At 35.8% G+C, this 16091-nt stretch overlaps 1 protein-coding gene across 47 annotated transcripts in view; it reads right to left on the bottom strand.

The window, feature by feature from the left end:
- The window catches only part of EPB41L3 (erythrocyte membrane protein band 4.1 like 3), a 243190-nt gene that overhangs the window by 51560 nt on the left and 175539 nt on the right, over window positions 1–16091 (bottom strand). For 19 of the 47 annotated variants that reach the window (XM_056823691.1, XM_056823700.1, XM_056823701.1 and 16 more), the window contains 2 exons: window positions 14139–14237; window positions 13459–13539 (listed from right to left, as the gene is read on the bottom strand). In XM_056823691.1, the coding sequence (XP_056679669.1) occupies window positions 13459–13539; window positions 14139–14237 (180 nt within the window). Of the gene's footprint in view, window positions 1–10496; window positions 13197–13458; window positions 13540–14138; window positions 14238–16091 lie in introns of those variants that run through there. The other 28 variants (XM_056823694.1, XM_056823710.1, XM_056823702.1 and 25 more) reach the window with 3 other exon arrangements.

The raw sequence follows: 16091 nt of genomic DNA, 5'->3' as shown, positions 1-16091 counted from the left end.
TGAAACTGACCCAAAGAGGGAAGAACAATCCAATCCATTGGGGCAGAGAAGATTTGTGCCCTATAGGGGAGGAGAAGGGTAACAAACAGACTGGTGGGGAGGGAAGCAGTACAAGGGAGGGAGAGGGTGGGGGGCAATTTTAGAAAGACTACAGGGAAAATAAGGGTGGAATAAGAAGGGAGGGAGGTAGAAAGGGAAGTAAAATAAGGGTGGAAACTAGGGTAACTGATTATAAACAAACATTGGTGTAGAAGGAAATAGTGAAAGAATAAAAGGCAGGGCCAGGAGTAGAAATAAAAATACTGGGAAATACACAGCTAGTAATCATAACTCTGAATGTGAATGGAATGAACTCACCCATAAAATGCAAACGAATAGCAGAGTGGATTAGAATCCAAAACCCTACCATATGCTGTTTACAAGAAATACACATGAGGAAGATATGCATAGGGTGAAAATAAAAGGATGGAGCACTGTTCCCCATTGATGATGCTACCTTTGAACAAATATTCTGGTGCCTTCCTATGCCCATAAAGATATTTATTGTCTGTAGTAACCAGATTTTCATAATATATTGACTCCCTGGTCCTGCTAAAATTTTACCATAAAGTGTATGGCCAGTATCCTACCTCCATGACTTCTCCCAGGTCAATCAATTCATTAAGAACAAAAAGCTTTCTTAGTCATCATGAGGGGGAAAATTGAAGAAAAGAACATATAAGAAATGGAAGTAATGGTCCCTGCTTTCTAGGCATCAATATATGTTTATTATCTACTAGGGGCAAAGCCTGGAGTACAGTACCCTCGATTTGTCCTTGAATGATGGGCAGAATGATCAAAATGAACACTAAAAAAAGAATTGACTATAACATAAAATACAAATAAGAAGCACTCTACTTAGGACAAAATATTAACAATCAGGATAAATATTGGTGGGTAAATTGGTAACCCTAATTAGGGTTTGGGGCATCACACATACCCCTGAAATTCTTTTACATGTGTAAGTAGATAAAATGAATACCAAAGGCAATCAGTTAGAGGAAACATAAGAAAAATTTTAGTTTAAAGATCATATTTGGAATTGAGGAGCAACAATTTTATTTACTTTGGTGAATTTATGGTATAGAAACCTTCTAAAACCCCTTTAAAAATCGTGGGACTACTTGACAAATCCTATGCTGTTTCCATGTGTTTATCCTCAGCCCCACCCCACTTCCACACACTGTCTGTAAGGTCCTCCCAATCATGGGTCCCAGCATAATCATCTCCTCCCCTTCCTCAACTGAACAATTCTAACAAGGCATTGCGAAAGATACAAATGCAACCAACTTTGATCTCAAATTTCCAACCTTTCTAGGGATTTAATCTATTTGACAATATTTGACATCACAAGAGTCAAAGTAAAGTATAAATTTAATTGCAACAAGAGTTTGGGTGAAGGATAAATATTGGTCAGTGAATGCTTCATAGATGTGTATAAAATTGAATTAAGCCCTGAAAATTGGTAGGCTTAAGATACTTGGAAAGGAGGAAAGACATTAAAAAAGAAGGAAGTAAGAATGCTTAAAGCATTCAGAGATTAATAAAAGTAAACTGTCATGAGTGAAGCAGGAAATTTTTGTAGAAATGGTTAGAGATAAGATTGGAAAGGGCAGTATCATAGAAGGCCTTGAATGCCCGGCTAAAAGTTTTGTTTTATCCTGTAGTTGGTGGGAAGCTACTTAACTTTTTAAACTGGGGAAAGTTATAAAGAAAATAGTATTTTGGGAATATAAAATTTGCATCAGTGGGCATTCTTGGTCAGAGGAGAAGACACTAGTGGCAAGGAAAGGAGGCTATCACAACAAACTAAGACAGAAGATCATAGTCTTATACTAGGTATAGAAATGTTAAAGGAAGATCAACAAAGCTTGATGAGGGTGAGTATAAGACAGGAAGAATTAAAAGGTTACTTTAAGTTTTTACTCCTGAAGGTTATCTTCTTGAGAAGATTTCCCCCATGAACTTATAAAATAACACACTGGAAAGTCCTCTCAAGTTATACGTTCTACTTGTGGAGAAGCAGATCAGCCACTAACAATGTAGATAGACTCCCACTACCAATACCCCAGCTACACCAGAGGGTGTATCATTGATAGACTGAGGACCTACTTATAGTCATCAGAAGGAATAGTTGGAGATATCCTTACTTTCCTTAAGCCTTGGGAGAGGTATATAACTGATAAGCATGAGAAGAAGCAGTTTAATGGAGGGGGTCCACCTATGCCTGAGCACATCAACAAGAATTTATGTGGTTAGAATTTGAAACCCTGTCATCATTCAAAAACAAAATAATCTAAAATATTCACAGACTTCTCTAATGCTAAACTAACCAGTCATCCCTTTATTACAACTTCTGAGATTTACAACCAAAATTTTTTATTGATCTTTCTCTTTAACTTACAAAAAGCAGCTTTTAACACAATTTAGGTTAAGAACCATTTACTGGATATCTACTATGTGCAAGGCTCTGTGCTAAGCATGGAGATATTTTTTTAAAAAGCCCCCCCACCCCAAATATCCCCTTCTTTGAAGGAATTTCCAGGCTAATGGGGAAGACAACATGCAAGTAACTATATACAAAGGAAATACATATAGAATAAATTGGAGATAATCTTAGAGAGAATGTATAATTATGAAAGGCGATCAGGATTTTATCTAGGATTCAAAGAAAGTTTTCTGACTTTTATTATTGCCACATTAAGGTAAATGGTGTTTATTCTAGCCAGTGGCTAAGTTTGGACAACTTTATCAATCTGAGGTATTTAGGTATAAAGCAATGAACATCTGAAGAAGATAACTCCAAGTGATAAAGAATGTCTATACCTAAGATCCATTTTTTCTTGTTTTGCATGAGTCTATGATATCCTTCTTTTCCCTTGAAAGGACAGACCACTTTCTTCAGAATCCACTTCAGTTTTTCCTCTAAAACTTTGGCCTACTTAAAAGAATCACAACAAAAATGATTTTTTTCCCTAGTTTGAGTATTGGTGTTTTTTGAGGTATTACTGACTTGAAAGGTTGTTTTCTATTTTGTTGCTGACAGAGGGCACAAATCAATCTATTGAATCCAATTTTAGCTTTGGGGAAGGAGTCTCATTTGCTAGAGAGGAACTCTTCAGATAGCCACTTGATGGTGCTAAGAATGTTGAGGAGGAAGGATTCAAAATAAAATTCTGTAATATTTTAGCTTTGTTTTCCACATTTCTTTCCAAGTATCTTTCATCATATCTTCCCCTCGATGAGATAGACTACCTAAGAATAGGTCTTAGAACCAATATATTTCAACAAAATGGCAAAAACACATTTTTTTCTCCATGTGAAGAAAATTGATCTTGATAAGAATGTATCTGAATGATCACTTTCTACACAAGATTTACAAAGGGCTGAGAATATGGTAGGGTTTTGATCCCTCTTAATAATATGCTAGATTTTCTGTGAAGTTGTATGGTGTTCTGCTAGATAAGGCAAATGCACACATCTAGAAATTTTGCTTCAGCTATTATTAAGGAGAAATGGAAGTTTGGGGACAATCTAATTCCACATAGTAAGGAAATGCTAAAGTAGCTGCAGATTTGGAGAAATAAGGAGTTGAACTGAACAATCTGCCTGAGATGCTGCAGTGAGTCCAGTCTTGAGCCTAGGAAAGGAGTTCTCACAGTCATTCTGAAGGTGCCCGCTTTATATTATTGTCACACTCAGGAGTACCAACAACAAAACCAGCTGCATAGTTACAAAACCATGGCTAGAAGTGCTATTTCAGGGCTATTCAAAAATTAGAATTCAATCAGGAACTCAATATCTTAGTGACCTTTATTCTTAAAAGGGTAATTCAACTTAATCACATTTATATTCCTTCCTTTCCAAGTTGAATCTCAATCATTTTTATAGCATTTTATAACATAAGTCCCAGATATGGGGTAAATTTACTTGATGAGGCCACTAACAGGCATATCTATAACTACCTATTTTCAATATCTCTTATCTATCTACTTATCTGCAGTTCAAGTTGAATATATACTTACAGCACAAACTTTCAAATTAGAAGCAATCTGAGGTCTATAATCTAGGCAGGGGTTCTTAACCTGGGGTCTGAGGACTTTGTTTGAAAACTAATTGAGAATTTATTTCAAAATAATTTGTTTCCTTTAATATAATATGTATTTCATTTTATGCATTTAAAAAATGTGAGAATTGGGTCAGCTAGGTGGTACAATGGATAGAGTGCTAGTCTTGGAATCAGGAATATTTATCTTTATTGGTTCAAATCCAGTCTCAGACACATATTAACAATGTGACTTGTGTGACTAACTGTGTTAACCTTGTTGGCCTCTGTTCCTTATCTAGGAGTTGGAGAAGGAAATGGCAACTCTCTCCGTGTCTTTACCAAGAAAACTTCCAAATGGGATCATGAAGACTCCAGCATGACTGAAAAGAATGAACATTGTGGGAAAAACTTCTACAAATGTTACAGAAAAATTAACATTTACTGAATTCTAAGGTCTCTATGGATTACAAACAAAAGGGGCACTGATAATGACTCACTAAATAAAAGGAAGGAGCAATAGTGAACCTAGACAATATTAAAGGGGAAATTTATGCTTGAGATTTCCAAAACCACCTCCCAGGGGATAGATTTTCTTTCTTTCTTTTTTTTTTAATCTTGACTTGTCTTAAAATCAACACTAAGTATTGATTGTAAGGCAAAAAATCACTGAAATCTAGGCAATTGGGGTTAAGTGATTTGTCCAGTGTCACACAGGTAGGAAGTAACTGATGTCAGGTTTGAACTCAGCACCTTCTGACCACAGGTCTGGCTCTATATCCACTGAGCCACCTAGATGTTCTTGGTGAATAGTTTTTCACTGTGATTTATTATCAGACTGAAGGACAACACTTTGAAGACCTGAAAGTATATGGAAATGGTTTTAAAAGAACACAGTTCAAGGAGAACAAAATCACACAAAACCCCATTACTTAAACTATCTTTATTCCCCTTTCCATGACAGTGCCATCTTCTCAATCTCACTGTAGTTCAACACTTCAATCCCAGTTATCTAGGATTATCATTATATAACAATTAGCTGAAGTCATCAACAGGCAATGGCTGAGACTAAATTAATTCTACTGAACATGGAAAAAATGATGACAGTTTTTTATCTAAGCTGCAGGTGATGGTAGTTCCCTCCCCACCCCACCCCCATCCAGCACTTTTTGAAATCTTGCTACCGATTTTATCTGATAACATTTATTAGTAGCATTTACCTCAAAAGTACAAGAGGTGAGAATGCATTTGAAATAAGTAAGAGGGGGAAATAAGTACCTTTTCACTTTATAGTTAAGGAATAGAGAAAAGTAGCCTATGCTACTTTATAATAGGTACCTTGGAATTTTTCTTTAGCTACACATACATTTAGAGAACATTGATTTAAGTTGGTAGATGTAGGGTAGCAGGTTCCTGAGATGCAATGATTTTAATAGTTCTTTATTGTAATATTTCCAGGAAAACTGAAAGAATAACATATGGCTTCTTTAGCATATTGTTCCTTTGTGAACCTAGACATGGATGTTAGAGATCATCAGGGGAAGACTTTTTCTTTTTCATATACTAAAAGATTAACTGTATTTTTCCTCTTTGCTACTTCTGTTCATGTAATCAAAACTTTGTACTGGTTTCCAACTTAACATAATGCTGTTTTCCCCATTGGAAATCATTAGGTAATGGTAGAAGTTACTGATACAGCTAGATATAATAATTTCCTCTATATCAATTATAGAAAAGGATCATTACACATAGAGACAATATAGCTGCCATTTTCTCTCTAATGAAATAAATGTACAGATATTGCTTTATAAGTTTAAAAGTCATTATCATCATCATTATCTTCCATGTGGTCAGGACATTCCATCAAACAATGGGATATGAGCCAATTCTATTAATAACACAGGAAGATCACTGAAATAGCCCTTGATATTTTAAAGAATAGTTAAAAACTGAATTCTTAATAATAGACCTTAAAGTAAACCTATAGCCAACAAGCTAGACAGTTAGCATGCATTTACAAAGTGCCTGCTATATGCCAGGCATTGTGCTAAGACTTGGTTGAGCCAAAGAAAAGCAAAAAACCAGACCCTGCCCTCAAGAAGCTCATTATTTGGTGGTGGAAACAACATGCAAATAACTATAAGCAGACAAGATATATGCAAGGTAAACTGGATATAATCAATATAAGGGAGGAAATAACTTTAAGAAGGATCATGAAATGCTATTTGCAAAAGAAAAGAATGCAATTTTAGCTGAGTCTTGAAGGAATCTAAGGAAGTTAGAAGGTACAGATAAGGAGGGAGATTGTTCCACACAGAATGAGAATGGCTGGAGTCAGGAGATGGAGTGTCTGGTTTGAAAAATCACAATGAGACTACACAACCAAAAGTAGAAAAGCAGAAATATTAATAGCATTCTTTTACAATCATAATGCAATAAAATTACATTCTTTTAGGGCAGCAGTGAGACTAAAAACTAATTGGAAACTAAATAATCTCATTTTCAAAAATGAATTGATCAAAAAACAAATCTTAGAAACACTCAATGATTTCATTAAAGAGAATGACAACGAGGAGACAATATACAAAAATTTAAGGGATGCAGCCAAAGCTGTACATAGGGGATATTTACATGTCTAGATGACTACACCAATAAAATAAAGAACAGATCAGTGAATTGGGAATGCAATTGAAACAAAACTGGAGGAAGAACAAATTAAACAACAAATTAGAAATCTTGAAAATCAAAGGCGTGAGATTTAAAATGGTTGAGGTCTTAAACTGTAGTGATTAAAATAGTGGAAGATATAAATTGTGATAGAAATAAGAGAGGGTGAGTAAATTTGACCGCAGAAATAGCTTTCACTACAGTGTCTTGGGTTTAAAATCAAATATAAGGTGGTCGCCAGGGAAATATTCCCAATTATTCAAATACCCAAGTCAATTGGGTTATATAGAGATTTTAATTAACAATACAATAAGTAATCAAAGAAAGAGAGAGAGAGCAAGAAAGGAATAAGTATGAAGGGCCTCAAGCCAATATGGCCTAGACCTGAGTCTTAAAAGAGAAATCAGTCAGTTTTTTAACACTCACCACAAGGTCTGACTAAACAAGGATACTAGTGACACCAGGCCAGGGTCCTTCCTCAAAGAGTCTTCCAGCCAGAGATTGCTTCAAAGGGCCTCTCTCAAGAGCCTCCAGAGCTCCTACCCCAGAGGGACAGAGTCCCTCAGAGGAGCTCCTCAAGGAACTTTCCTTCAGAATGAGAGTCAGAAATCGAGCTCCCTCCTCTTCTCTGAGCTCTTATTTTTAAGGGCAAAATCTCCTCTGTCACCTCCCCTAAGTCCTTACATCTACCAATCACTGTAGATGTTTCTAAAGGACCGCCCATTTTGAATTCACAGCTGAGTAGTTTTAATCTCTTTAGTAAGACAGGAAAAAATGCTGCTGTGTCGACAAATTTCATTAAGAAAAAACCTCTGAATAAGTTATCACCTTTTTAGGTTTAAGTAGTTTACAAGTTGCCCCACCTTTTTAGGTACTTAGTATCCCATTGTATTAATTCTAAAACAGTCATGATTCAAAGAACTTCCTGTCCCTTCCATAAGCATGGATCAAAGTACTTTCATTGTTTAGCAAGCTGTTTTCTGTCCTAAAGCAGTCTTAAGTAGGGTGGAGCAGGGACACTCCCATAGCTAGGAGCCCCCACACTCAAGTAGAGTTCTCACCATCTGCTAGGGAATTTTTTTAAGTAGAAGATTCCCCAATGGGGGAAACCCCTAACATTCATAAGTCTGAGAAATTTTGAGGTTTACAAAGGAGATTAATAAAATTGAAAGAGAGGAATAACAAAGAAGTCATTGTCACTGGCTTGCAGAGCACATGAGTGTATGTTTGGATGTAAGAAGTAAGAGGACTGAAAATGTTGTAAGAGGTAAAATTACGGAGAGCTTTAAAAGCCAAACAGATAATTTTATATTTGATCCTGGGGGGAATAGGTAGGAATTTGAGTTGATGCAATGGTAGAGATTTGGAATGAAATGGAGACATGGCCATATTTGGACCTTAAGAAGATCATTTTAACAGCTGAGACAGAGCTGACCAACCAGCAGGCTATTGCAATAGTCTAGACATAAAGTAGTGAGGTTCAATGTGGAGAAAGACCTTTACAGATTAGGAAAATAGGAATGTGGGAGGGGGGGAGGAAAAGAAATATATTGCCTAGTGCATGATAAATAATTGCATTTTAAAAGGGAGTCATCATTGGAAGACAAATATTTTCCTAGGGCTTTAACATAAAACCTGGATATAATGTAGTTCTTCATGCTTATTACTGCCCGGGCTATTCTATACCTTAAAAATATACCTACTAAATGCAGTTTCTCTCTAAAAGATCCTTTTCTTAAATTATAGCACCTATACTTCTGACTTACTATATAATATTGGTAGCTACCTTCCTAGTAAGAAGTTAAAGATAGACAAAAGGAATCATGAATCATACCATCAGAGCATTGGGAGGGACCCCAAAGATCTTCTAAGTCACAGGGCGAAATTCCCTTTACACCAACCCTGAAACATGGCAATATTGCTGACTGATCTTGCCATCTCTTTGTGGTGAGATCACATTAAAAAAACTAGTTTCCTAGTGGGTGATTCAAGAAATATTTTACTTGTATAAAAAATAGTCTATGTGCCTTGCTGAAGGAAGAACTAGAAATGTGTTTTTTTTTTCCTGAGAAACTATTCTAACATTGTTCAAATTCCACACCAGAAAATAGCTTCTAACTTCTTTGTGAAGGTATAAAACTCACAAGAAGTATCACTAATGGCAGAAAAAAAGATTGTTAGAAAAAATATCACAGTATAATTTCTATGGTTTTTCATTTTCTTCTCCCCCAGTATGAGGAATTATTCAGGATGAAAGCTTTTAGAAGGAGGGAAGCAGGGAGGAACACAGTTACCTGAAAATTTTAATGTAACAAACAAAAAAAATTTAAAGTAAAAAATGGAAGAACTAAAATAAAAATAGCTAACCCTAACTTTGCTAACTTCATACTATAAAAGCATCACAAAGGAATTATTATTTTGAAAATATTACCTGAATATATTTCCTATCTTAAACATATTTTGACTGAAGCCTAAGAATTTGACCACAAAAGTCACATAAAACCCAATATTTTGGTTCTTTAAAATTATTTCAGGAGATAATGCACTACTCTTGAATACATAGTATAGCATTAAAGAATTTCACTTTGGATGGTAGAATTTGGATGTGTTGGGAGGTCTTCCAATTTAATTTTCATGAAGGATGTACTAATTCAGAGATTGTCAAATGAGTAGCTTGCAGAAGTGAGTCAAAGAAAATGAGAAAAGGCATTTTGTTAGGTGACTCCCTTGATAATAAATGATATACATCCTATTACTAAGTACAGAGACAAATGAAGACAAGAATGCCACAATGGGGTTTAAAATGGCGACATCTTTATGATCACAGATGAGACAGATCTCCATGCAGGTAGTCGTTGGGAGGTAATGTGATGTTTCCCACAGGTCCAGTGCTGATTTACCTTACTAGAATCTTCTAGTGGTCATAACTGCATTTATGATGATTCAATTCCTCAATGGCATCCATAAGAGACTGGGAATTTCCATGGACTGGCAGCCAATCAGTTTCTTTTGATGATATTTGGTCTCTGGAAGAGGGTGACAGAAATCCTATCCCTCCAAATAACCAACACACTCATATGGTTCAATGCAACTTTTCTTCAAAAGGTATCCTGTTCTTTGGGCAGAATAATTTAAAATTTCTGAACACTGAGTAGAGCAGAAAGTGAAGGCAGAAGGTTAGCACTAATTTAAATAGCCACTGGCATGGGAGTAGATGCATCAAGGAAAGGCTCACATTACAATCACACAAAACTGTGTAAGTATGTCGAATTCATCATATGGAGAGCGTATACCACTTCCATTTGTTTAGTTAGGAAGCTGATGAAAAATGAAAAGAGTAGACTCTCCATTTTCTTGAGGGCCTCCTCACTTGTTCCCCCAAAATTATTCTAGAGATGCTGCAACTTTCTTCATTCAGCATTGGAAAGTGAGATTCCATGATAGATTTTTTTTTGTCACTTCAGTAAGACTACACAGAAAACAAAATGAGTGAACATGCTTTTTTCAGAGCACCTTTAACAAACCTTGCAATGAGAAAAGGATTTTCATGCTTTCCATTCCATTTTCACTCTCCTCCCCTCTACCCCCACCACAATACCTCAAATGGTCTGAGTGCTGCCGTGTGGTCTGTTGAAAGACAAGACACCTATATCATGTAGATGAATGAGGCCTTTGATGTCATGCAAATCCTACCCTCGTATTCAACATACAGAATAGTAAGATTCTTAGACATAGAACGATACAGTTTTGAATGCATTTACCACTTTTATTTCACTATGCAGAAACATACATTCACCATGTGTTGTGATGCAGTTGACAGTGTGATGGAGAATAGAACTCTTCAATGGATATTTATAACTAAACACTCAATAGTTTACAGTGGAAGTTCTGTACAGTTTAAGGCTTGGCTCTGAACTAGATTATTATAAATGTTGACCAGGTTTTGAAATAAAACACTTTTTTTCCTCAAATAACAAGGGGAAAGTCAATAAAAAAAAAACAATAGGGTCATTACAGAGTAATAATTTCATAATATAAGGAAAATACAAGTTTCCTCAAAATAATGACAATTTATAGATTTGTGACTTGTTAAGGGCAAACGGGAAGCTTTCTGGATTTAATGCAGAACAAGGCAGACAAGAGAATGAAAATCAAGTCAAAATACTAAAATCATGACTACCCCATAAGGTATTAAATCAGATATACAAAGCACATTTTGTAAGCATTAAATATTTCCATAGGATTAGGAATTCATCATTTTATAGGGGAATAGTAATAAAACCAGATGAAACAAGAACAAGATTCAAGTTGTTTACTGAATAAACTGTGTTATTGGCACATCTAACGTGTGATAAAACATTATACAACGTACCTATACAGCTTCTAGCATTTGAGGGTAATTTTCATTTAATTTGTAAACATAAAAGGTTTTTGCCACCTAACAAATTATAATTTTGTTTAGACTTTAATAATAAACTGTGAAAGGCATGAATTGTTTATGTGTTACATGAAATCACTGTTTATATTGTTGGTTATGAACGTGCAGTATAGCTGAAAACTTAGACATTTTGTAAAAATTAAAAATGCTGCTCTTTTGCAATTTTATCGTTGCTTCATGCAATATCGGTTTACTGATGCTGAATCAGATTGCTCTATTATGGGAAGATCTCTCTGCCAGTGTCTTTATTAACAGTCAAGATCAATTCTTCTGGACTGAAATTTTCCATGGACAGATACAAGTCAGTCAGTCGGGTTAGAACGGGGACTCCATATAGGCTCTGGTGTTCCTAATGGTGTGCATGACTGGATTCATATGCAAGCTAAATTATTCCTGCAGGAAAGAGATTTGATGAGTTAATTATTTATTTGAAGTCACTGGAGAGATTTGCTCCAATGGGGGTGGCAAGAGAAATGTTTCTCAGGTTATTAAACACTTCCTCTGACAACAGATAACCATATCATTCCAGTACACGCAACTGCTGATGATATGCTTTCTCTTAAAGAATTAATACAATGCCACACAAGTGGCTGTACTCACTCCACAACGCCTGTTTCCATCGTCCAAAATTAATTAGTAGTCTGAATATAGTGATCTTTAGATTTCTTTTTTTTTCTGAAGCAGGAAAATAACTTTTTAAAAGAGATGCCACTCATCACACTATGTTTCTTATAATAATGCTAGAGAACATAAATATATACTTAGGTTTGTAAGATGTTTTTCTAAAGTTAAGAGGCCATTATCTAAAACAAACTTCACGAGCAGCTCAAGTGTTGCATTCAGCATTCAAAGCAAGGCATTGAGGGCTCTTGCATAGCGGGTTAGTATGCATGACAAATTTGTGCACATACAGAAGATAGAGTCTAATTATGATGCTCACCAAAGAAGAGGTAGAGAGACATGCCTTTTTGAGGAAGACATGATGCAAAAAGGCTGCATTGCTGCCTCACTTGGAGACATAATGCCATACTAGCGCACACACACACACACACACACACACACACACACACACGCCCACACCCCCACACCCCCAAAAACAATTCTGAAAGATACAAGAGACAGAAGATATCCAAACTGCAAAAAACCTCTTGACTCAATGGATAGAGAGCCAGGCTTAGAGACAGGAGGTCCCAGGTTCAAATCTGGTCTCAAGACACTTCCTAGATGTGTGACCCTGGGCAAGTCACTTAACTCCCATTGCCTAGCCCTTACCACTCTTCTGCCTTGGAACCAATACATAGTATTGATTCTAAGATGGAAGGTAAGGGTTTAAAAAAAGCCTCTTGGGCTTTCAGAAGTAGTAGTGCATCCTGAGCCAGAACCAAAACAAGTTGGAAGGGAAGTCTATAGTCAAGTAATTTTGCTGTCTACATTTCAGGGAATGGTCCTAGAAAAATGAGACCATTTTCTTTCCATAGTTATTTACAACATACAAATTGCACCTTTCAGAACAAAATAGTCTTTGTTCTTTTTAGATGGCACAATAAAAAAGAGTTAAAATTTTGGTAATTAAAAAGAGCGCATGAAAGCATAGATAACAAGAGATGGCCAGCAAGATCACCCAAGCCAAAGCTGTTCTCTTCTTGATTCTTTAACTGGCAATAAGAATTAGGTCTCAGATTCTGAAAAAAGTAAATAAAGAATGTACTGATCTGAAGTAAATCAGCACCCCCGAATGTGAAACCCTTCATAGTCTTGGTATCCACCATTTGAAATGCCAGTGAGAGAAACAAGAAAAGAGAGGTGCATTAAGGTGAAGAATGAGAGGGAAGTGTCCTGTGCCACATGCCAGCCTAGGCAGAGCCTAGGATGTTTGTCTATGCCTCTTACCTGGGGTCAGTCCTCTCCATCTTCTGGTGTGATCTCTGTCTCTTTATGTACCACTACTTTGGTCACTGACATGTCAGGGTGCTGCTCTTTGGCCTCTTTAATTGCCTGAGCCAGCGCCTATCCCCAGGAAACCACAGAAGGGCAAAAACAAAAAGGAGGTGGAACATGCATGATCAGTAGCCAGGTGAAAATTCATGAGATATTTACATAATTTATAAATGAGGAAAAATGATTTAGATATGAATTATGCCATCATTCTTTGAAAAGTTTATCCAATATAGTTTTTTTTTTTCAGAGAGCATGCCAGAAGAAATAGTATAGGACTATCAAATCTCTTTCTAGTCCTCTGCCCAGGTATTTTCTAGCATAAGTACGCTACCTGGTCATGGTCAATGTCTGCATCTCCCGTGATGACTATTCGCTTTTCAATTCTTGTCTCTGAAATGCCTCCTTTCACAGTCTAAAAGGAACAAAGGCACACACTTCATAAATTTAGGCATAAAAGAAATAACTCACTTTTTTGCAGAAGAAAAAAGAACCTGAAAATGCTGAGAACAGTTTAACATAGTTTGCACTTCAAAAAATAAAAGAGTATTAATGAAAAGATTTTTAAAAGTTAGGGTTAGAATTGAGGATAAGATAGGGGCTGGAGCAAGTAGCAAAGTAACTAAGCTACTTTCAGAGTAGCAAACATTTAATGAACATTGAGAACATATAAGGAATGAGACAACGTGTTAAGTCCACAAGGATGATGTCTGTTTTTTTGTCTCCTAACATAAAGTAGACATTCAATGAAAGGTGAAGAAGTGGGGATACATTTTGTTAGCAATTCAATAATCTAGTACACAAAAGTGCCCAGTGATGTTGGTTAAAACAAAAACAAAGAAAACACACACACACACACACACACACATGAGGAAGGGCTCTACAAATTGGAGGGAATTTATTTTAAATCCACTGAGCTTTAGACAGGTTCAATCTTCAAAAAGAAAAATTGCTTTTGGTAAGCTTTCTCTCCTTCCTACTCCAAGAAATGCCACTTATTTGCTTATCACTTACTTTGGTGATGTGTGTGGTGGTTGTAGTACTGGTTGTTTCTGATGTGATTGTTTGTGCACTCATCAATACACCTGGTTCAGAATCAGCACTGGAATCAACCTACCCCAGAAAAGGGAGGGAAGAAAAACCACACCCCAAGTTAATAAAAATACATTTTAAAACAATTTTATCTGCATTACTGAAATGATGAAAAAAGCACCAACATTCAGAAATAACTAGGGATTTAGAGAGCTAAGGAGGGGAAATTTCTTATCTTTTCCTCTATCGCTTTAAGAGAGAAGAGATATAATTTTTTTTAGTCTCAAAACATATTGAGGATAGGCAGACTATCACAAAATCAAAAGGCTAACACCAAAAGGGCCTTTAGATATCATTTAGCACAGGGGTTCAGAACCTTTTTTGTCTGTGACATACCCCTCTGGCACTCTGGAAAAGTCTACAGATCCTTTCCCATAAAGTTTTTAAATAAAATAAAATACACCAGATTACAAAGGAAACCAATTATATTAGGTGTCAAATATTTTTTAAGAAAATCCACCAACTTGAATCTAAAATATATATAAAATGAATATAAATATATATATATATAAATATATATAAAAAATATATATAAAATGAATATAAAAGCCTTTATAGTCCAAAATCCCAATTTTACAGATGAGGAAACTGAGATCCAGAAAGGTTAACTAACTTGATCCAGATCATACAGATGATAAATGACAGGTCTGTATTTGGATTCTAATTCTCTGGTGTAATAGAAAGCACACTAGTTTCAGAGGAAGAAGACTTAGGATGAAATCTTAGCTTTTCTCCTCAAGAATTATGCCACCTTAGATAAGTCATTCGAAATGGATAAGCTAGAGATTTTCCAAAGGAGAAGCAGCAAGATGCTGCTCATTATATGAGGGTCAATGAAAGGAAGAGGAAATTTTTAGTCTGTAAAAGAGAAAACTCAGGGAATACATGATAATTATCTTCAAAAATATAAAAATATAAAAAGCTGTCACATGGAAGAGCAATTGTTCTATTTGGCCTCAGAGGTCAGAACCAGGAGCAGTGGATGAACATTGTGAAGAGGCCAATTTAGGGTCAATTTGGGGAAAAATTTGTAACAATCAGAGCAGGCCAAAGTAGAATGGGTAAACATCAAGAGGGAGGAGGCACCAAGATCAAGTCAGAAATTGATATTTAATCTCAAAATAAAGGGTGATACCATAAACAAATTAGGAGAAACAGAAAAGTTTATGTCAGTTATGGATAAGAAAGAATTCATAGCCAAATAAGACAGAGGACATTTATGAAAAATAAAATACATGATTTTGATTACATTAAATTAAAATATTTCTGTACAAACAAAATCAATGCGACCAAGACTGGAAAGGAAGCAATAGAATGGGGAAAACATTTAGAGCAAGTATCTCTGACAAAGGCCTCATTTCTCAAATATATGGGGAACTGAGCCAAATTTATAAGGATACAAAGCATTCTGCAATGGATAAATGGTCAAAGATATGAATAGCAAGTTCTTGGAAGAAATTAAAATTATTTAGTCATTTGAGGAAATGCTCTAAACCATTACTAATTAGAGAAATACAAATAAACCAATATGAACAGAAATAAAAATGATGAATCTTGGAGGGGATGTGGGAAAATTGGGATACTAATGCACTGCTGGTGGAACTGTGAACTGATACAACCATCCTGTAGAGAAATATTGAACCACATCCAAAAGGGCCATAAAACTATGCATATCGTTTGATCCAGCAATGCCACTACTGGATCTGTACATCTTCTTGTACAATTGTACAATCTTCTTGTACGAAAGATTTTAGCAGTTCTTTTTGTAGTGTCAAAGAATTGAAAACTGAGGGCAGGGGGTTCCATTGATTGGGGTGGCTGAACAACTTGTGGTATGTGGTTGTAATGGAAAACTATCGTGCCATAAGAAATGAA

The sequence above is a fragment of the Monodelphis domestica genome, chromosome 3 (genome assembly GCF_027887165.1).
Source record: "Monodelphis domestica isolate mMonDom1 chromosome 3, mMonDom1.pri, whole genome shotgun sequence".
Taxonomy (NCBI): domain Eukaryota; kingdom Metazoa; phylum Chordata; class Mammalia; order Didelphimorphia; family Didelphidae; genus Monodelphis; species Monodelphis domestica.
This window is presented reverse-complemented; position numbering and strand designations above follow the sequence as displayed.